Raw genomic sequence first — 24,681 nt, 5'->3', positions numbered from 1 at the left:
TTTTCCATGAAATCAGTGTTTCTTAACCTCAACAATCAGCATTTTGGGTCAGATTCTTTCTTCTTTACTGTGGGAGTTGTCTGGGGCATAGTCAGATGTTTAGCCACATTCTTGGTATCTACCCACTAGATGCCAGTAGCACCCAATCTCCCAAATGTGGCAATCAAAAATGTCTCCAGACATTGCCAAATGTCTATCAGGGAATGGGGAAAGCAAATTTGTCCCTAGTTAAGAATCACTGCACTAAAGGCCTAACTCGTGAGTACCATGTGTCAGTCATAGGACTGGATATTTAGAATTGAAGATAAATAAGGCAAAGGGAGTTGGAGAGATAAAGAAATAATTATAATAATGATATATCTAAGCACTATTTTCTCTTAGAAAATTGTTCCAAGTGTGCACAATGGAGACACTGGGGACACCACACAGTATATTTTGAGCAGAAGAATCACTTTATTTTCTGTTTACTGAACTTCGGACTCTGTATGAGTTTTTCAAGTTAGAAAGTTATATAGAATATACAAAACAAAATGTTACCAGCCATAGACTAACACACGGAGTGAAGAGGGTCCCGGGTCCAACATAAGATATGAGCACAGGCTTTTAATATTACAGAGAGCTGAGGTTGGAATCCAGTTTTGTTACCCTGTTTCCTGTGACCTGCAGCATGTTTTTCGCTGTCTCTAACCTTCAGTTTTCTCCTCTGTTTAAAGAAGGAATTCATACTTCAAGGCTGTTGGAAGCATTAATTAAAAATATTGTGTAGCCACTAAGCAGAAAGCCAGTGGGCCCTTGAAATAAAATTAGTTTCTGTTATTATTTTTGAATATGTTTTATTAGAAATGAATTACTGTATCTAGTAGTCAAGAAAATGGTCCTTGGATTTGTATTTGTATTCAAATCTCTATCATTTAAATTTGCCCCTCAGATTCTTCATTTATCAAATAACAATAAGAGTGCCTGTTTCATAAGAAAATTGGAAAGATTAAATGAGCTATTTCTAAGGAAAGCACTTGTAAATATGAGCTATTACTCCCATATTTAATATGTTTTAAGATGCACATTTTTTATAATTTAACACCTCCAAAATTAGGAATCATCTTATCATAGACGGTATATCACAGTTGATTTGATTATTTTTCCTCTCCTTAAATGGGAGAAAAAGTACTGTTAAACCTCACAATCAATGCTACCTTCAATTCAGTGACAGAAAACACTATTACATTATCAAAAATGATGAGATAATACATTTTGACTTCCGTATTTATTGAACACAACACCTTTTGACCAGGCACCCAAGTTATAAACCTCAGCATTACTTTTAATCTCTTTCCAATAACTCTGACATACAATTATTTTCCAATTGAAAAAAAAAGATTTTCTTGTATTACCACATGTATTACTGTTCATATTTGTGTAACTCACAGGCAATACCTCAATATATTCCCTAAACTATATTTCAAACAGCTTCCTACCAGGTGTGCCTACTTCCACACTTTCTCTGTTCCAAGCTAGTCTACATAAAAGAATCGATTTTCTAAAGGTAGACACAAAGATACATTTCTATTCAATGTACTTCAATTAATCCCCATCTTATGATGTATTCCATACAAACACTTTACTTGAAATTAAAGGCTTTCATAATAGAACCTCAACTAACCTTTGTGGCCTTAAGTGCCACTCCTCTATGTTCCAGGCAAACCGAATCACTAATTGTTGGCTTACGCTTTCCAAAGCTTTTTCATCCTGCTTCCTTCTTTTGAAATAGCTGTTGCAGCTCCACTTATGAAAATTCAATTTTCCCTTTCAGACCTATCTCTAGTTTCATACAGGAATAGACTATCTTTTATTTTCTGAAGCCATAAAGAGCCTCAAATATCATAGTTTTTATATAGTTCACCTTATTTAATAATGTTATGCATATCTCACACTCCCTACTAAAATCCTTGAGAACAATCTCATCTTTTTTTTTATTTCTTGAAAAATCAACACAGAATATTCAATGGATGAGATTATTTTTTAAATAATTCTTGATATATAATATTTGATTAGTCTACATTGGAGATTTGGGGTTTATGTTTGAGAAAATCAACTATATATTTGTCTTACTATAAATTATTTTCATAACAAAGATAAAAACATTTTCTTTCTCATTTTTAAATAATCTCTCAAATAAAGATAACAGGTCTCTTTGACTTGTTTCTGTTGTTTGTGGTGGTAAATATTTGGACAAACCATTAGAAAATGTGAGTTAGTGGTTGGAATGTTCATGGCTTTAATTGAACACAATCTTTTTTTGAGAACCACTGCACTGAATGTCTTAACTGGTGAATACCATGTGTCAGACATAGGACATATTTTTGTAACAACTGACATTTATTTAAATAATTGCGATGATATTGCATACCCAACCAGATCGTCTTTATAAAGGTTTCAAATGTCTATACTGATGAATGAGTTGAATGGTATTACAATACCTTTTCTAATTTTAACATCATGTGCATAAGAATAACTGGCAGAATTTTTATACTGAGATCTAATTATGATGTTATCCCATAGATCTATAAGATGAATCACTTCTCATAGGGACTTCTAATTTCTTGGCAAGGATTCACTGTGCCCTAGGGCTAACCTCCCACCTCCAAATATGGCCTTTTAAAACAAAGCACCAATGAGTTACACTACGTAACAACTAAAACAGAAATCCCCCAAAAAATGACTTTACAGAAGTGGATTAGGGTATACCCTGAAATACTATGAAATTATTGAAATTATTTGTCCTGCCATCCCTTATCTTTGGCAATTATATCTCCTTCTCACACTAACAAAGATATATTCCCTGTTCATGTAATTGTAATTCTGGGTCTCAGAAATTATTCTGTTTTTACCCCTTCTCTTTTAATTCATACCGGTTAATTAAAATAATTGTATCAAATAACAACTTTTCCTGAGGGATCATTATATAGCTTTTAAAAAAATGAAAGAAAAATTTATTGGGTAGAAAATATATAGCCTAGAATTCACTCCTACCTGCTAACTCATAACCATCCATGGAACTGTTGATATTCAAACATTACCAGGAAATTAGCAAAAATCATACTCTTACTACCTACTAATTTATTTTTTAAAAAACTTTTAATTTCCTCCAAATAGTTTTATTATTATTGTTATTTTATTTATTTGTTTATTTATTTATTTATTTTTTGAGACAGAGTCTCACTTTGTGGCCCAGGCTGGAGTGAGCGGCGCCATCTTGGCTCCCTGCAAGCTCCGCCCCCCGGGTTCCCGCCATTCTCCTGCCTCAGCCTCCGGAGGAGCTGGGACCACAGGCGCCGCCACCGCACCCGGCTGGTTTTTTGTATTTTTAGTAAAGACGGGGTTTCACCGTGTTCGCCAGGATGGTCTCCATCTCCTGAGCTCGTGATCCGCCCGTCTCGGCCTCCCAAAGTTTTGGGAGGTGGCTCCCTCCCACGGCCTGGGATTACAGGCGTCAGCCACCGTGCCTGGTCAGTTATATTATTATTTTTTTAAATTTATATTTAAATTTTTTTGGTGGGTACATGGTAGAGAACATGAGATGATTTGATACAGACATGCAGTGTGAAATAAGCACATTGTAGAGGATGGGGTATCTATCGTTCCCCTCAAGAATTTATCCTTCGAGTTACAAGCAATCCAGTTCCATTATTTATTTTAAAATATAGAATTGTTATTCCTGACGATACTCACCATATTTTAGTACACTTAAATTTGGTCTGAGAACTATGTCAGGCAGTGAATGTGAAAGATGAATTAAACTAGCAATACTCTACCAGAGTTCATCATTCTAGATGTATACATAGTCCTCCCTCAGTATCCACTGGGGGTTAGTTCCAGGACTGCCATCCCCACAACCGTGAAGATACCGACATCTGAGGACATTTAAATCCTTTATATAAAATAATGTAGTATTTGTGTATACCCTATGTACATCCTCCTGCAACTTTCAATCATCGTAGATTATCATATCGAATCTAATATAAATGCTATGCAAATTACTATACTGTATTTTTATTTGTATTATTTTTATTGTTTTTTTTTAAATTTTTTAAAAATCAGAATTGGTTAAATCTACAGATTTAGCACCCATGGATGGAGAGGGCCAATCATAGTCTACTCATACTATTTGACTCCAGCAAGCACTTCTTTAACTTCTAATATGTTTCCAGTGAAATTATCTTGTCTTACCCAATATAGTGTTGAGAAGGAAAGAATATAAGTTAAAATATTCCATGAGAAAAAATAGATTTGTTTTAAATTTTGTGTCAATAAGTTGTATAAAATAATGATTTTGAAGGAAAAGACATAAACTTATTTATTTGACATAATAAACGTATATTATGGGAAATAAGTGCCCTTATAATAAAAATTTTCAAAACTTTAATATGTGCTTTACTATATGGATGTATTCTGTGACTATATGATAAAAATTCTACTTCTAACTATATGATAAAAATTCTACTTCTAGGCAAGCATACGCTAGGCTGTCTTTTCCTTATCTTCAATCCCAAATAAAAAATGAAGAAAAGTTGTTCCCACTCAGCACCACTAGGTAGAAGCCAAAAGTGTGGACTTTGAAGGCAGACATTCTAGGTCCCTTACTTGGTGAGTGATGTTGGCATATTTACCGTCTCTGCATATCAGTTTTCATATTTATATTATAGTATAATAATGTTTACATCACAGCATTTTCTAAAGATAAAAGAGCACTATTGTAAAATGCTTAGAGTATTTCTGGTATAGAGCAAGCACTATGTAAATATCATTTATTACTATTATATTTATGGGAAAGGAAAATGCAGTTAGAAACAGCTATTTTGAATCAATTTTGACTTTTAAAAAATAAAAGCCTAAGTAAGCATTCAGGGTCAAGAACCATTTTGAATGAAAAATATGCCTAAAACATAAATACGTTTACAAGATGCATTCTATACATAAAATGTGGTTGTCATTGGATAATAGATATATAGGTAATATTAATTTTCTTCTTTAGGTCCATTTATTTCCATTTTCTGGTTTCTTTTTTTTTTCGTCTATTGAAAAAAAAAAAAATTACCGTGCTTCTCTAATTGCTTTGAGTAGTTGCCATAGAACCATACAATTTCAGAATTTGAGGACAGCACCGAAACCATTCAATCCAACATAGTTTGCAGATATGGACTCTGGCACTCAGACATGTTACATGAATTGCTTAAAATAATGTGATGAATTATGGCAGAGCTGGGATAAGAACACTGACCTCTTAAATTCTATTTTACCTTTCAGCCTCACTTTACAATTCAACTTATTAAGACTAATAACAAAAATCAGTTAGAAATATATTTTTAGAATAACCCCTGGGGTGATTAAAATTTATTTGCATGATTCTAACCACAAATTGTCTTATGCACACAAGTGCTTGTGTTAATATAATTAAACAACTTTTTTTTTTTTTTAACCGTTTGTTTAGAGTTAACATGAGAACCTAGGTACAGGGGAGAGTGTCTCTAATGGTACATCTCCATCCACCTGTGTGATATGGCATGCTATGAGAGGTATCTTATGGTAAGCCTCTGGCTTGTCCTACAGTTTGGTTTAAGGTAATACCTCAGCCTGACTGAACGCTCCAACAACCACACTTTGATGGAAGAAGCACACCTACTGTGGCTCGTGTTTTGGACATGACGCACATGTCAGTGACAGGTGGCACGCAGACAGATCCTTTCGCTCTGCATACGGGCACCTGGTCTTGGCTCTGCCCACATACAAGAGCTGTCAGTTAATGGACAGCAGAGCATCTCTGACTTCAAGGCATTTCATCTTCCAAGTGTGTCCCAGCTTGTTAGTTGACCACTGGCCAGAACCCAAATTGGATGCCAGTTCCAGCATTGTTCCTAAGCTGAGATTCTTAACAGATGGGCCAGTGTGGTCACAGGACTAGGCAACGTGCACTCCCCACCCTAGGTGGCAATTAGTTTTGTGTTAACAGCAACTATTAGCACCTAGTTGATGAAAACACAGGAAAACTACCATTCTGTCATCTCTCTGAAAGTTGTCAATTAATCCTGTTTGTAAAAACAAAATCTATTATGTTCAGTTTCCAAGAAGGTAAACTTGAACTGTTCAGAAAGTTTAAATTTTTATAATGTCAAGACATTTTATGTGTGGCTTACGAAGTCGGTCTAAAAATTAGCTTAACTCTATTGCTGTATAGTATGTTTATATAGTTATTCATAATACAGTATTTCTAACCAATTATCTAAGTTCGTATCTAAAATATAAAATTAATAGGTGGCTCAAATCCTTAAATAATTAATAATCATATAATTATCATGCCCTCTCATTTAAAATAGAGATTTCATGCTAGACAGATTCTAAGTCCAGTCTGGCCCTAATGCTTATTAATGTGTGGCCTTAAAAACCTAACTTGTTTAAGCTTCTGTTTCCATAACCCTCAAATAGGAGTAATATTATGCTATAACACTATTCTTTAAAATAATGGAATTTTTAAAGCATTTTAAAAAGCATTTATTGCATTGCAAGGCACATGGTAAGTCCTCCCTAAATACTTGCTTTAAACATTAAACAATCTTTTTATAATAATGGTTTTATGCTTATTACTCACAGACAAACAAAACAGTATGTGTGAAATGTGAAGGTCTCAACCCAGGTGACTGATTGCACTGCTGCTGGCACACAGTACTGGGAGAATGGATAGCTTACGACAGGTGGAAAATGCATGGCAACTTTCAGACTTGGCAAAGTCACTAGAAACATTTATAAATGAATCTATATAATTTAAAAGCAGGCCAGACACGGTGGCTCACACCTGTAATCCCAGCACTTTGGGAGGCCAAGGCGGGTAGATCACGAGGTCAGAAGTTCCGGACCGGCCTGGCCAACATGGTGAAACCCCGTCTGTACTAAAAATACAAAAATTAGCTGAGTGTGGCAGCGTGCACCTGTAGTCCCATCTACTCGGGAGGCTGAGGCAGAAGAATTGCTTGAACCCGGGAGGCAGAGGTTGCAGTGAACCGAAAATGTGCCACTGCACTCCAGCCTGGGAGACAGAGTGAGACTCCGTCAAACAAACAAAAAAAAGCGTAAGTGATATCTATTTAAAAATAATATTGTATATGTTTCTATGGAAATCATATGGCCAAAGATAGGAGAATGTGTCATTATATACAAATTATATATTTCATATTTCTCAGCATTAATTATTTTCCCCTGTAGTTATAATTAATAAATGCCACCAATCAGGTGGATTTGTAAAACTGAGGCACCATGTATGTGCATCCACTGTACAATGTTTACGGTGCGTTGAAAAGGTTGTATCATTTTCATAGCCCTTTGAGTTAGAATGTGTGGCATAATTCCTCACCCTCTAAAATGAGTCAAAATACAGGTTAATTGTCAGACCTACCACATTGCTGGTCCATATTTTCAGGATATAAAACACAGAGTTTAAATAGCTGCTTCAAGATCACATTCCTAGTTTGCAGTAGAGAAATTTGTCAAATATCATTTCCAGAAAATGGGAGTGTAAATAAACTAAACGGTCAAACAGTAGCAGAACAAGGCCTGAAGTCCAAAACCCCTTGGCAATGGCCTAAATATGTTTATGCTATTGTAATTTGTATTAAAACGTCCCATAGTCATTGCCCATGCAGTTTCTGTTTTCAGACAGACGTGACTAAGACATCTGCATGCATAAAAAAGAAAGATTTTTTCGTTTACACTTTTCTTTATATTTCTGACTTTTAGGAACCGGTCCATTTTTTAGATGTCATTTACAATATTTCGTACACATTGCTTTTCTCCTATTCTTCGATTTTCCTTCTTTTGCTAAGACCATTTCACTTGCCCAGTCTTTACCAGCCAACCTAATCAGTGTGGTTATTTATCAGGAGCCCAAATTATTGCATGTCTTTGATGCATACACTATATGTGAAGAAGGCCAATCACCTCCACAGGGTAGTTAAGCACCTGTTCAGCATCCCTGTGTCCCAGAAGCACACGCTGTAAACAATAGAGCTTCCAAACAATTAATCTAAACACATTTGCTGGGGCTAAGAAGGACACTTTGTATAAAAATGCATCCAAAAAAAAAAAAAAGAAAAAAGGAATTGTAAGTAGTTCCATTCAGTTTCTTTTCTTAAAGAATCATGTGTTTATGCAAATCTCACATTTCATGGAACTAAAAACTCTGAAAATCCTCTCTTAAAATAGACTTGCACTTTAGAAAAGGAAATTTTGTCAGTGGGTTAAGGAAAATTGATAGAATTTTGCTCTACGTATCTTGAAACTCTTATTCTCTACTCCCTTTCCTATTTTATGAAATATTCATTAATTATATCCACTATGTGCAAGCCATCAACTAAATTTAGAATTTGCAGGCATACATAAGAATGTAAATGGCATATTTTATTTCCTTTTTCTTCTGACAAGCGATTTTGAACATTCCTTTCTCTATTGTGGAAGACAGAAGTTGTTATTGAGGAACTTAGTGTCACTTTAGAGTTAGTTTAGAAAATAAAAAAGAAATAAAAAAAGAAAATGGAGCTAATGGTAATATGCTGAAAATTACATGATTGATGAGAGATATTAAATCTCCTGTTTACAGTTCTTTAAAAGCTGCTAATAATGAAATGAAATACAAAGTCTGCTGACATGCATAGATAAGAATTCACAATCAGATTAATCACACTAACTCTTATCCAAGTTCCAAGAGGGATTTAAAAAAAAAATCTCAATATTAAATTGAACAGAACACTGCAGTGTTGTCATATTTCAATTTATTTTTATATCTTTGGTTACAATTTTATTATATTGTTTCTTTATGTCATGTTACTTGTGTTATGGTAATGTTTCTTCATTTTATAATTTTTTACAGACTTTCAGCACATAAATATATTTATATAACAAAAATACACAATAAACTTATGTTATGATGGAACATGGCATGAGGTGGAACCTCACCTCATTTATTAAAAATACTGGCAACTTCTATCACCTAAAACACTTTGTGAAAAGGTGTATTGAAGGCACTTAATCAAGAGAGTACTAATAAGCAAAATGTTGGATATTTGCCCTCAAAAGACAGACAGTACCCAAGAATATAACTAGAGCTGCTCCAGTTTACTTTCTTTACTGTATTCAGAATGTAAATACTTTCCCACATTGTCCAATCTCACTAATATAAAACAAAAACTAAAGAACTAATAACAGTTAAGTTACCTTGTTTCTTACTTTTTCAAACTTGCAAAGAGCATTATAAATGTAGTAGGCACTCACTAAATGTAGGTAAACCCAAAAGTGCATCTTCTACTATTTAAATTATGCTTTTAAAATGTGCTTTAAAAACCATAATTTTTATAAACTATAAAATGCCTTTCACTTGCTTGTTCCCCCTACTCACTTTATTTTCACATTAGTGTATGAAATTTTTGTCCCTAATATATATGTATTGAAACCTAGAAAACAGTATTGGTACTTGGTACAGAATCAGTATGCTTCCTGAAATATTCAATTGTGAAATGGTAATATCTTCAGAAGTCTCTGCAAGGAATTAACAGTTTGGCACTAATGTGTATAATGTAGACTCCTTCCCGTTTTGTCCCTTGGTCACATGGAAAATGTCCACATAAATAACTTTCCCTAGTTGAGCATAAGGGTTATTGTTAGACTTGCTATGCTTCCTACCTCACTGAAACATTCATCTTTTCAGAAAATGTTTTAATACAACTCACTGAGTCTGTTGTAATTTCATTAAAGGTAGTTACTGAGAAAGGTCAGGAGTTTAAGACTAAATAAAAGAAAGAGGCATATCAGTACTACTTAAAAAATATTTCAAGGCAAGGGGAAAAAATACTCCCTTAATTCATCTCTGGTTACTGAAAGGTTGGCACAGATATCTTCTTCTGTGTTGAAGATTTTAATAGATCTTACAGCATTTCATAAATTTAAACTTGAATTGAAAAGCTTTTCTTGTCTCCAAAAGAAAAATAGTCACATATTACTTACATAGTAATTACAGGCTATGCAGCTGTCCTACAAAGCCTTCCTATAAATGTGTTAAGCATGAACCACTACACAAACCTTATTCAAATTTCATTAAGTGTTAAGCCAAAGAAATGTCATCCACCACACCAATTGCTTATACAAGAACAATGGCCATCTCCCTAGTCTGAGACCTAAATAATGTAATAGAATCAATGTTGTTGATTTAGTCTATGGTTGGCTAAAAGTTATTACTGTTATTCCTCACCAAGGAAAGAAGTGTCTTTCCCTCTCATTATGCATAAGTGAGGCTTATGCTAATATATACAAATCGAGGAACGAATAAACTCCTCTGAAATATCACTTAAAGACTGGGAATTCAAGAAAAAGTACATGCTTCTTTCATGATGAAAATATTGACCTCAGTTTCTATATTACACTTATCCTTGCTTTAAGCCTCTCTAACAAAACAATTTAAAGCTTACACAGCACTTCCATTTGCCTAAGATTTTAAAAATATTTAACTGGTTACACAAAGTACTACAATAATATGCCAGTAAAAAGAATAAAGAGGCCAAAGCTATGAAAATGTTTTAAAGGAAGTTAATGAAACTAAGATTTCTCATGCTTTCAACCTTGTTGTTTAGTGGCCTTGATATCATACCTTCTGAAAATGTAACCTGAATGCTGTTGTTTGATTTATATGTATCATTTGTACTTTGAAGCAAATGAATTTGGCAAGATTTAGAGAACAGTGTAGCAGCTTAAGTTGTCAGGTTTATGACCAACACCTACATTAAACTGAAAATAATCAAACTAGGCTCAATTCATTTTTATTTTACCTTAATTCAGAAACATAGACATGTTAAAATGCAATGCACACTTACAATTCTCTATTTTTAATACTTTTTTCAACGAGCTCTTGCTCAATGTTTGAAAATTAACAGGGTCACCAGTGCTGTTATACGGATATAATGTACCCCCGATACAATGTGATAAGAAGAGCATGTCATTTCTATGGCATTTTTTTTTAAAAAAAACCTATGAACCCATTCTAATAGGAGAAAACACCAGACTAATCCAAGTTTGGGGGACATTCGATAGCGTACCTGGCCAGTACTTCCCTGCAAGGTTGTTAAGCTCACAAAACTAGGAAACACTAAGAACCTGTAACAAGCCAGAAGAGACCGGAGAGATATGAGAACAAATGCAGAAGTCTGTGACAGCCAACTCAATAATTACCTGAACAGGACTTGGAGTAGAAAGAGGACAATGATGAAAACCTGGGAGATCCAAATAATGTATACACTTTACTTAATTATTACGTATCAAAGTTTGCTCATTAGTTGTGACAAATGTTTTATAGTCGTGTAAGATATTAACAATAAGGAAAACTGGGTGTAGTGTATATGGAAACTCTCTGTTACTTTGTTACTTTCCTATAGATCAAAATTATGCCCCAACTGAAGGTTTTTGAAGTTACAATGGACAAGGCCATATACTCCCAGTTTTAAAAAATAAACCTTTGTTTACACTAGGATAAATTTTACTATAGAATTAATCTCTTCACCTTACTTTAACATTTTAAAATTATTCATTATGTGCTCTCAAATTTGAAGCAAGTTGTTGACTATGTGTAGAGGATGGACAGTAACAGTTCCATAGTGTAAACTCTCCTTGTTTTCTAACCTGCTTCTCCAATGAGATGGCATGAAAAGCCTCACATTTACAAACATCTTCTAATAATACCATTCCTTTAAAGATAGATGTCTGGCATTAAAATGATAAAAGAAACACAGTAATGACTTTCCCTACTACATAGGCCGAAAAACTAACTGAATTAATGTTTTCACTTGTTTTATTCCCATAGATTGCAAAGAACCTCTCAGTAACTGTTATAAATGGTTGGTGCATTCAATCCATGAGTGACGTGTCTTTTGAAATAAAGTATCCTATCATATCTTGGGATTTATAAAATTGAAATTTTGAAATGAATGTTTACATTTAGGAAAGTACTGACAGCAGTGAAAGCACATAAAAGGTATATAGCTTCTGTAGAAGCCTGGTTAATGCCAGTCAGTTGAATGAAACAAAGTTTTTCTTTTTTTTTTTTTTCTTTATGAGACAGAGTCTCACTCTGTCACCCAGGCTGGAGTGCAGTGGCAGGATCTTGGCTCACTGCAACCTCCACCTCCTGGGTTCAAGTGATCCTCCAGACTCAGCCTCCCGAGTAACTGGGATTACAGGTGTGCGCCACCACACCTGGCTAATTTTTTGTATTATTAATAGAGACAAGGTTTCACCATGTTGGTCAGGCTGATCTTGACCTACTGACCTGAGGTGATCAACCTGCCTTGACCTCCCAAAGTGCTGGGATTACAGGCATGAGCCACTGTGCCTGGCCAAAAATTTGTTGTAAAAAACAAGAACCAGTAAAACACGGCCTGTACAATTTTATGCAGGCAATAATTGGAGAATGTATGATGGTTATAATGTCAGTAGGCAGAACTAGCAGGAAGCCATAACAAATCTTAAAGATAAAATTACTTGTGTTAAAACAACAACAACAACAACAACAAACCACTTGAATTACTGATTTGATTCTAAATGGCAAGGTCTTAGGGAAATTTATATAACAACAAGTTAAAACTATTTTCATATAAGATGAAAAGCATTTTTGAATAAGATGAGAGCTTGAGAGCTTGGGTTTGAGGGCTTTGTGATAAGAACAATAAGAAAGAGATGGAAGAGAAGGTCTCCATGAAGAGATGGCAAGAAAGAAAGTGACAGGAGGTCCCTGTGTTAGAAATCCCCTGTGTGAAAAATAATGCCGACTACTTGCTACCAGTTCAGTGTTGTGCTGACCTTTCCCTTACTCCAGGACTTACAGTCAGCCACATGCAGTAGTCTTTTGTTAGTTATGCTTTGGGCCGTAGAGGTGACAAATGGTATCCAGAGTGGGTGAAACAAGGGAACAGGGCAGTCATTGATGGCGGCATGCAGGGGGCATTCTGCAGGAACGGAATAGTATTCCTCAAAGGGTCTGGGGAAAGAAGGCACCCAGGAATCCCTGGTATCCAGGGATAAGAGGTGAAATGAAGAATCAAGCATTGATGCAGATATTCACTGAAAGAGTGACATTGAAAGCCTGGAGGACTTTAATATACAAACAGTAAATATGTGGCTTGCATATGTAAAAATCACATGAGTGAAAATACCCCAAGACGTAGGAGTATATGGTGGTGGCACTGTAGCTGTCCTTTTCTTTCTTAATTATTCATTGGTTATCTAGCAATAGTCCATCCATAGGATGGTCTTACCTTCCTCTTGGCAAGTCTGCATCATCCTTTTTCCACCTCACAGTTGGTTGAGGATCTCCTTGGACTTGACAACGAAATTCTACAGCTTCTTCCTCCAGTACCACCTGGTTAATTGGCCTCCTGAGAAATGTGGGTCGTTCTTGAAAAAAAAAAAAAAAGAAAGAATGGTAAAATGAGATAAACTATTATATGTGCTTTAATTACATTATGAGATAAGCAAAGGAAACCTAATTTACTTTTGGTACACAGGTACCTAACTCTGTGGCCTTGTGAGTCCAACAGCATTCAATAAAATACAGTATTTTGGAACAAAGGAATAGCTACAGTTTGCACTTAAGATGATACAACCTTTGGAAAAAATATTAAATTGATTTTTCACTGAATCCCTGAGCTAAATCAGGTGGATCCTATCATAAAAAATCAGAACACTGAATTCTACAGGAAAAAGAGATTAAAAATGTTCACAGTAATCTGTTATCAGGGCTCAATGTGGGAAAACTAAAAGTTGAAAGGAATAAAAATATTTTAAAAACCAAATATTAATATTCCTCAAGAACGCTAGAGAAAATTTTAAAATGTGTACTTTCGCACATATATATAACCTAAATTTTCCCACTTAGGCTATGATTTGATAAGGACTTAATATTCCCATACTATTTTAACTTCATATATGGAAAGCTCTCTACCTGATTTTTTTTTCTTAAATACAGAGACTGCCATTATTAAATGTTGCAAACTATTTATTTATCAATTTTTTGAGGTTTTCTCCAATGGTCTTCTCTTAAGTGTTTGAGATATTTATCCATTTTTATTTTACTTAATTTTATGTTTTTTATTTCTTCGGTAGTCTGTTTTACTGTTTTCATCCTCTCTTCTTTTATTAATCTGTATTTGGCACTGTTAAATTGTATTCTAGCACTCTTCGACATAAAGCTAGAGAAAAATAAGTCCTTATCCATAAAAATCTTTTCCTGTCCATAAGATTCTTAGCTTCTGAGGATATAAAACAAAAAGCAGTTTTATGTATTGCTAAACACTGGCATTCCTTGTCCAGTTTCTTTCCTTTTGGATAATGGTCTCAGACTGGAAAAATTTTCATTTAAATTTTATTAGCCCATATCTAAAAATCACAAACAAATTCAATATTGCTACTTACTGAGGTAGAAAGAGAACTAAGCCAAGGAAAAGAAAGATGAGATTCATAGGAAGTTGACACGATTCATCTGGCCATCTGGACATATTTAGCCACCTAGGACTTGAGTTTCAAACCTTCTAATTTAAAATTTTGTACACAGTGCCACAAAAACTAAAATGTATTTGTCAGGAAACCTTCAAAGAAAATAAATTACTTCAAATAATAGATTTTAAGAGTATAAAATAAGAGTATTTGATTTTATTGACTAAATCAAGATCCATATTTATAAAACAGATGTGTGAGTTGCAAGATAAATATTTTATTGCAATAAAACCAACTATCATTGGCATTTAGAAGGAAGACAGTTGTATCTCTGCAGAGAATTTGACAGTAGGGATCAGAATTTTCTGCGTATGCTTGAGTATCTGTAGTCTGAGACTCAAAAATCCCAAGCCATAAAACAAGGCAAATAGAATTTTATCATGAAAAATTTTGTAAATGCAGAATTGACAAGCAATCCATAAAAACGAAAGAAAAACATGGTTGCATCTAAAGATTTTAGACACTCTGAATAAATTAGCAGCAAATTGTGCCCCACAGACAACAGAACAAACCTGCATGTCAGATAAAATAATTTAGTGTGATTTTTTTTCCAACTCTGGACCCTATGTACCCAAAACAGCTATTTCGGGGCTGGAATAGTTGGTATTGAGCTATCATTTCTGGTAGTTAAATAGGCAATAGGATTAATATATCCTTATGAGGGTCCCAAATGTTAACAGTAAAAAATAAATAATTAGCATAGGAAGCGGGATTGACTTTTTCTGTGCTATCAGGTGCAGCTATTTATCCAGTTCATCCAAAAACTACATCAACCCAATGTTAAAGAGATTGGAGACACTATTGATATTACTCAAGATTGAAAAATGATTCATCAAGAGGAGACCCTTCCTGTTCCCTCTGATTTTAGCGGGAGTATCATACTACATCCTGACACTGGAATGAACAAGCTAGAGAAGTCTTTCTCTCATCCACTCACTCATTCAGCACATGCTAATACAACCACTCCTAGAGACTTTGACTAAGTGGTCAAGCTGGTGAATAGTGAGCAGCTTAGTTTCATTGGGGAAAGTGGTGAGAGACAAAGCTAGCCAGAGAGTGAGTGATAAGACCATGAAGGCCTTGTTCACCACTCAAGGACTGTGAGCTCTGCCCTGAGGTTGATAGAGAGCTACTGAAGGACTTTAAGCAAGTAAGCAACATTTTGAATTAGCATATGAAAAAGGGCTTGTTGGCACGTCTGTGAAAGATAAAGTAGAAGAGAAACAAAGTCATGAATTAAGTCAAAGGGTTGTTGTAAGAAATTATTTCAGCTTAAACTGACACAATGGTTCATAGGATGTGGGAAAGGGGACAGAAAAGAGATCAAAACTGGGGGATCAGTCAGACGCACAGAGTGAAAAGAAAACTCTAGAAAGTGTCTCAACTTTTCATTTAGCAAACTGAAACAGAATGGCAGGTAAAACATGGAGTGTGTGTGAGTGTGTGCATGTGTGTGTGAGTTTGTGTGTTTAAGCTCTTTTCATCATAGAAATGGTGAGGATGAGAAAAATGAACCTCTTATGCCTAAGCCATTGTTAGGCAGATTTCTATTACTTGAAGTCAAATTTTCAATGAGATAAAGGAGGTTACTTATATAATAGGAAGGGAAATAACAATACATATGATCAAATCTGTAGATATAGCTATTGGATTAAAAAACATCTAAATAATGAAGGAATCAAAAAGACTTTTTAAACGTGATGAAGATATTTTGTCATAAATTAAATGTGAAAATTCTCTTAAAAGTAAGATACAAAAGTCATGCCCATTGAAGTCCAGAAGAAGATGGGCATGCCAACATGAAAAATCAGTAAGAAAAAGGAAGTGTGAGCACTGAAGAAGAACCAAAACAACCATTACTTGCAGACACTCTGCAAAATATAACAATGCAGAACAGTGACTTCGATAACTGATAATTGCAACAAAAATAAGAAGTCCATAGGATCATTGCAGCAAAACTGACAATATTGGAAAACGTGAGATTTTAGGATAAATTTCGGCAAACTTATACACTGAAAAACTGTTAAGTCATTGCAATATTAAAACTACCTATCTAATATGAAAAGTTTTCATGACATTATGCTGGGTATAAAATAAATTGAAAAACACTATGTGAGACCAGTTCCATTAAAATACTTACTTATATTTTCAGAAAAACTTTGTGTATGCTTTCCTTAACTTGCTAACAGTCACAAAATCACAACATATAATTAATCCAAATGGCCAAAGTTACATCAGAAATGTCACAAACTAAGCTGTCCTTTCCTCAAGGGGAGACCATCAGGATCCTTAAGGGTTTTTTTGGTCATTGTACTTGTTCTAAGCCTCATTGTTTTATATAGAGACACGTGGAAGCACTTGATTTATAATTTCAAGAAGAATCAAGATACAGGATCCCTGCTGCTGTTCAAATGAACTCAGCAGGGGTGCAGAACTTCACAATGAACCTTCTCTCTTCCCTGCTACCCTCAAGCAGAGTCCAGTTGCTTAGCAACTGGATAACCACAGGAGCATATGTGGTATACAATTTTTGGAAGTCTGACATTGGCTCATGGTGAAAAAATGTAATTCGATGGATAGAAAAACAAAACAAAACAAAACAAAGGCAAAGAAGAAGTGAGATGAAAGTCACCTGCATGTACATGACACAGCCACATGGGTTTTATACCTGCGTATTAGGATGTGCTGCCCAACAATGTGACATGGGAAATTCCTGAGATCCTGGAGCTTGGTCATATATTTTAAAGTATTATTCTGAGAATGTCCATAGCACCCTTTCTAACAATTATCTCTAAATTGTATTATTCATTATTCCAATTGTTTTCTCTTAATTATACTAAACTCACCTTCTGCTTTGCAATTTTCGTAATTACCCACAGAAAACATTATGTTAAAAACTGTAGGTTTGCCTAACATTTATTTAAGTGGAAGAAATTTTTTGTAAGAACTATTTTCCACTTTTCTTAACCAACTTTATTTCCAGAAAATCCGAGAATCAGAAACATAAATATGAAGACTGAAGAAGCTGTACAGGCCAAAAATGTATTTCAAATGATTTGCATTTGCAGTGGCAACTGTTACAATAACCAAACACAAAACCAAGCCCCTTTCAGACAGAAATTTTAAAAATTACAAGGAAGTGACTTGAGTCTCCCCTTTTGACTCAAAATCATCTCCAAAAAAATGAAAAGCTCGAAGGATTAGAAAGTAAGTTGATAACAGAACCATCCAATGCATTGATAAGTGATCACACTCAATACCTATTAATGCTCCAGAACCATCCAATGCATTGATAAGTGATCACACTCAATACCTATTAATACTCCATAGAGTTTGGACAATTACAGCCCCGTCCAATTAAAATAAATATGCATGAAAATCTTAAACCATTGAATAACAAGCAAACTTAATTTTAAAACATGTCAAAACAAGGTCACTGATTTCTTCATGTTACTACCTTATGTCTGACCACATATTGAAAAACGGGGAAGAAATCTCAAGGGTCATTTGCTGACTGCTTATCAATTAGATCAGAGCCTCTCCGAATGGGCTGATCTCTAATTATATAACTGCGGAGTGATCAGAAGCAATGTCTTTGCCAATGCAATTAACATTTTTTATGTGAGATTAACAGGATTTGAATCACCTGCATAACTTGCTTACAAGATTAATCTCTCTTGGGACAGTGGTGTTGTTTGCCAGTTGTTTCTGTAAAGTACAGCCCTCAAGTAGTCAGTCTTGTCAATTTAGTTTCAAATTGGCATTTTGGACAAAATCCAACTTTATATGCAGCTATAATAAAGTAAAATGCCAAGTCTCGTTGTAGTTATGTCAAAAATAATCAGAAAGCAAATATACAATTTAACACAAAATACCATAAATCTGAAATGTGGTTGCATAGTATCTCTTAAGGTCCTTAGTTACATGAAAAAAATTAAGCGCCCAGCAAACAAATTTCTCTTTTTAACTGTATTCAGTCATCGAAAATGGCTTTAAAATTGTCAATGACTGTGTTATAACAGCTATTTCTCAAATGACCATAAAATTTTAAAAATAAACTTTGCTTAACATTATAAAACTAGTGTTATGGCAATAATTACATAGGTAGAGTTCTTTAAGTCCTGTAAGACCAAAGCTATGTAATAAAAGGACATTGGAGTTAACCACTGCTTGTAAACCTTATCTTGACTTCAGCTCAGCCAGAAAGACCTGCCACCCTGTAGTGTCAATTAAATTGGAAGTCAGATGGCCCTGGTAGGTCTCCTTTTATTTAACTGGGCATGTATGAGGTGAGGGTGGGTTTGATAGTCATGGAATGTGAATTATCATGCCCTTCCAGAAAAAGACTGAATGATAACGATCCGGCTGTCTGAATGTGATTAAATAAATCCTGACTGTATTAGTTTCTTTTTGGCTAGAACTTTACTTGCCTGAGAAAAATCATCCTATGAAGCAAAGACAAATATAGATAAATGTTCTCAGAGGAAAAAAAAATGCCTCTCTCACCACCTATTAGAGGCAAAGTTTCATGTTATTGCTGATAACATGACATAAGAGTCTAGGTGAGAGCCCGGACTCTGTCTGTTCATTCCACCATTAGTATTTAAGCACTTAAACAGGGCATGGGACATAGTAGATGCTCAATAAATATACTTAAGAAAGGATTATATTGCCAACAACAATCGTAATAACACCTCATGTTCTTAATACTTAAATTAATACCACATGCTATTAATAAAATACAGATATTTCTTAAAGTGTGGGTCCTAAGGATCTTCTCTCATAGCATTATCTCTGAATATCTCAACTACTCTCAGGTTATCAACTATTGTCTCTCAAAGACTGAAAACCAGCATCACAGCCCCAGTCTCTGTCCTTATCCTCCCCAAAATGGTTAGTTCTCAATCTGAACATCGTATGGTGAAAATAATCAGTTGGCACAGAGTTTCCAGTAATCTTTTTGAAGAATAACAGTTAAATATGAATTAACAAAAATAGATCATGTGCCATTTGAAAAAAGCTTCCAGTGAAAAGACAAAGAACAATGTGGTATTTAGCCTTAGTGGTGGGGGATAGTGGGGAAGAGAAGCTAAGAGGAAATAAAGGCAGAGAAGCATCACAAGATAATTTTACTTTAAAAAAAAGGGTTACTAAAATTCTGAGCTACAGCAAAAGAAACTATCATCAGAGTGAACAGACATTCTACAGAATGGGAGAAAATATTTGCAATCTATGCATCTGACAAAGGCCTAATATCCAGATGTACAAGGAACTTAAACAACTTTACAAGAAAAAACAAACAACCCCCATTAAAAAGTGGGCAAAGGACATGAACAGAAACTTCTCAAAAGAAGACATTCGTGTGGCCAACAAAGATGAAAAGAAGTTCAATATCACTGATTATTAGAGAAATGCAAATCAAAACCACAATGAGATACCATCTCATGCCAGTCAGAATGGCAATTATTAAAAAGTCAAGTAACAACAGATGCTGGTGAGGCTGCAGAGAAATAGGAACGCTTTCACACAGTTGGTGGAAATGTAAATTAGTTCAACTGTTGTGGAAGACAGTGTGGCGATTCCTTTAGGATCTAGAAACAGAAATACCATTTGACCCAGCAATCTATTACTGGGTATATACCCAAAGAAATATAAATCATTCTATTTTAAAGATACATGCACATGTATGTTCATTGCAGCACTATTCACAATAGCAAAGACATGGAATCAACCCAAATGCCCATCATAGACTGAATAAAGAAAATGTGGTACAAATACACCACAGAATACTATGCAGTCAGAAAAAGGAGTCAGATCATGTCCTTTGCAGAGACGCGGAAGGAGCTGGATGCCATTATCCTTAGCAAACTACTGCAGAAACAAAACCAAACAACACATGTTCTTTCTTATAATTGGAAGCTGAACAATGGTAATATATGAACACATCGGGGTAACAACACACTGGAGCCTGACAAAGGGGCATGGTGAGGGAGAGTGTCAGGAAGAACAGCTAATGGATGCGGGACCTAATACCTAGGTGATAGGTTAATCTGTGCAGCAAAAACCACTATGGCACAAGTTTACCTAGGTAACAAACCTACGCATCCTGCACATGTACCTGGAAACTTAGTAAAAGTTGGGGAAAAAATAAAATAAAATACAAATTACAAAAACAATACTCTCTGCTACAAAGGAACAGGATGCTATAAGTAAGGAGGAATTAGAGAAAAGAAAAACCAAGGAGGTTTAAAATCTAATTAATGAAAACATGTTTGACAAAGAAAAATTTTAAAAAAATTAAAAATTTCATTGAATTGTTTTAGTTGAGAGTTTTCAGATTGAGATTGCTTATCACTTATATAGAGAGGAAGATAAAAGAGTGTCAAACTAAGGTAATGTATTGAACCATTTCAGAACACTGGGGTAAAGAGAGTACCAAACATTTGGAAAGAAAAAAAAAAAAAAGAAAGAAAACTGATCACATACAAAGATACAGGAATCAGAATCACAGATTTCTCAAGAGCATCATGAGAAGCTAAATGATGTTAGAGTCACAACTTTAATATTCTAAGCAAAAATATTATTTAAGTTAAATTCCCTAACTAAAGTATAATTCTAAACTAGAACTCTAAAGTTTGGATAGAGTAAAGGAGTTTTGGTTGGAATGTGCTCCAAGCTTCAGCCAAGCAGAAAGAAGTTGAGAACCCCCCTTCTGAAAAGAGGGGTTCACCAAGAAACAAACACAGCATGCAGAAAACAGAAGATCCAACATTACAGATGAGGAAGACAAAATCAGAATCAGGTTTATGGGGTAGACCTAAGGAATAGCTAACCAAGTCAGATCAGGCAGCCTCAGGGAAGGCTGTAGTGAAGGGGACTTAATAGCTAAAGTCTAAAAAAATAGATTATAGAAGATTTTATAGTTCCTGTTAGAGATTTCAAGAATTCATGACAGGTATAGACAAGCATAAGTAAATGGGAAAAGGGGTTTATTATTAATTCAAAGAAGAACCAAAAGAGTACCAGAAAAGAAATATGGTCATAATACTATAACATTCAACTCACAGTCAATAATATTTACATGACTATAGTAACTCAAATTCTGAATATTAATATAACCAATGTTTCTGAAGTTCATATACTAAAAAGAGAAAAAGAAGGAAAAGTGGAGGTGAGAAGGTGGGGAAGGAGATATAAGTGGGCCAAATCGTCATCTTCCATAATAGGAAGTCAAACAATATATGACATTGATACAATGATAAATAGCAGGTTAAGCACATATTCACAAATACAGAAACAAATCCCAGAAGAACTAGATAAAACAGAATGTAAAATTATGAGAAATGTGTGTGTGTGGGCAAGACAGTGTGTGTGTGTGTGTGTGTGTGTGTTGGGGCAAGAGATTCCTGTATTTCATTCTAAGTTTTGTAATATTTATTATGTTTTACAAATGTTACACATAAAATAAGTTTTCATGTATTGCATTGATAAACACCTAAAAATCATTTTAAAATCCACATGTCATTTTTAAAAACCAGTTGAATTTTGGATAGCAGTTCTCTGATATCTACTCATAATTAGAAACTGAATTATTTACTTCAACTCTACTTTCTTTGCCATCCGGGATCTTTAGAGCTTAACATATGTAAACTTCCAGGGCTATTCTTCAGGAAGGTATATAGATTAGCCATAGATGTGAGTGCTATTGTAGACTATGATACCTACTTCTAATTTTTAGATTTGATAATGCCCAGTTAATTAGGATGTTATTTCATGGCCAAAAATTATTAGAAGATCAACCACAATACGTGATTTGTGGAGAATGGCACAGTAACTTTTTAAAATTAGGTCACACTGATCATATCTTTGATATGACCAAATGGCACATTTAAAATATATACTGTTGAAATATTAAACTATAAAACTTCAAAGTCCAAGCCCACTAGAATCAAAATACTTGAAGAATTGAGAAATTCCTTTTCCTAGCAATATGTCTCGGAAAGTAGATAGCTATTATATTGAAAAAAAAAAAACTTTAATCCTTTCACTGTTTTTCTTGGCATTTACAAGTGAATTACATTTCTTGAACAATTAAATGTTATTTTACTTATACATATACTTATTTTTTTGAACAACAAAATGTTACTTGTTCTGTATAACATATCTTAAGGTAAAGATTGAATTGCAAAGGACATTTAAAAACCTTCTGTAGCTACAGAATGGTTATAGTAGCCAGACCTTTAAAAGTGAAATTGCTGCTCCATGAAAATAAAATTGTACGAAGTATAATCAATTTTACTTATGTAAACATTAGGTCAAAACTGATAATATGTAACAATGCTAAAATATAAAGAGTTTTATTGGAAAATGTGTATTAGATGTAGGAGTACCAGCGTAAAATAAAGAAGATCTCTCTATTAATAGTACACTGTTTCTTTTACATTCTCTAAGAATAAGGAGCCAAGATACAGAAGGGGTTTCTCGGGCAATACTTGTCACATCCTTGATTTGGACCATCACTTTCTTTGTTGTTGTTTTTCTTTTGGATTTGGATGTTGTTTTCTTACCAATAATGGAAAGTTAGTTTTTCCCTCAACTTAATCTTGTACTTATCACCCCTCAGGTCAGTTCTGACTAGCTTACACCATCTAATAAACATTTCTCAGTTTCCTAAATCAATTCTGCCAGGGGAACTGCCTCTAGACAAATTCAGTCTCTTTGGATGATAGCTATTTTCGAAATAATTTAGAAGTTCTCACATAACTCTTGACATGTTTAGGAATCCCCAGTAGTTCTCATCATTTCTTTAGGGAAGGTACAGTAAATATTTCATGAGGATGTCTCATTAGTGTTAAGTCTAATTGCTTCAGTAATGACATTAAACTCTTTCAATTTCCTTCTGAAGGCAGTCTATGCTGTAGTAATACAGCTTTTTTTTTTTTTTTTTCTATTCCAGAGTTTGTGGTAGTTACAGAAAAACAGCAACGAGTGTTTCTTTAAATAGAAGAGCTGTACTTGTGGGCTTTCAATGCTAACGTTCAGTGACCACTAATATCATATCTTCCCAGGCAAAACTGTATTTTATTCATTACACAGTGGAGCACATCTTGAGACTCTTACAGAGGACTGCATGAAAGGAAGGGGCAAACTCACACTTGTCTGAGCTCTGCAGGATAGAAATCTACATGCACACTTTGAACAATTTTAGTTTTTCTATTCAATTCCTTTAACGAATTATGGGATTTCTCCTAGCTTTGTCATTTGGGACTTCAAGCTGCTTAGTAGCCGCAGGGAGTGTTACCAGAGATTACCCGGTGCTCAGAATGATTGAAAGGAGAGGTCTGCATTCTGGTACACATGCATAAAGCATCTTAACACTTGAAAAATCGCAGACATCTTGATACAGTTCTTTCTATAGTGGCACTCCCATTACACCATGGGATGGCATCTCCCAAACTAGCAAAATAAGTTTCTTTAGGGACCTATGCAGGGCTTTGGTGCCACACTTGGGTGTGTTCTGAGTAATGACCACAAATAGGGATTTTATATCATGCACAGAAGTAGAGGATTATTTTACTGGTACTGAAAAATAATTTACACATCACAATGATATTTTTGCTCTTAAAATATCACCTAATATCTGCAATAGTAAAATGTGTAATGAAGATTGTATATATACACATGTACATATACATACATACATATATGTACACGTATGTGTGTGCATGTGTGTGTCTATAAATGTGTGTCTATACCGAGGTTTGAATAGAACTTCTGTGTATTCTAAAAGAGTGTTTAATTTTTTAGTATATTTAGCATATCTGTTTTCTCCATTTTTTTTTGTCATTTTATCTCTCTCTCAATCTTCCACAGTTGCCTTGTAGTATTTTCCTTACATTTGTTTCCTTGACCATCTTTGTCCCCAGTTTTCTCCTTTCTGATACTTTATCCACCATTTATGTGATATGGTTCTAATCAGTTTTTAACCTATTAATTGCGTTTATCCAGCTAAGGAGAGCCTTGGTTCTTAAAGTTGAAGGAACAGGAATATCATAACAAAATATCTCATTTTAGGGGTCCTTTTTGTAATTTTGAATTTATATG

At 34.5% G+C, this 24,681-nt stretch overlaps 1 protein-coding gene across 6 annotated transcripts in view; it reads right to left on the bottom strand.

Annotated features, from left to right (window-relative positions):
• ROBO2 (roundabout guidance receptor 2) overlaps positions 1–24,681 on the bottom strand; it is a 1,769,701-nt gene that overhangs the window by 145,043 nt on the left and 1,599,977 nt on the right. For all 6 annotated transcript variants that reach the window (XM_025376509.1, XM_025376508.1, XM_025376507.1 and 3 more), the window contains one exon: positions 13,341–13,479. In XM_025376509.1, the coding sequence (XP_025232294.1) occupies positions 13,341–13,479 (139 nt within the window). The remainder of the gene's footprint in view (positions 1–13,340; positions 13,480–24,681) is intronic.

This window comes from Theropithecus gelada, chromosome 2 (assembly GCF_003255815.1).
Source record: "Theropithecus gelada isolate Dixy chromosome 2, Tgel_1.0, whole genome shotgun sequence".
NCBI classification, from domain to species: domain Eukaryota; kingdom Metazoa; phylum Chordata; class Mammalia; order Primates; family Cercopithecidae; genus Theropithecus; species Theropithecus gelada.
Note: the sequence above shows the minus strand (reverse complement) of the source record. Positions and strands in the feature narration are given on the sequence as shown.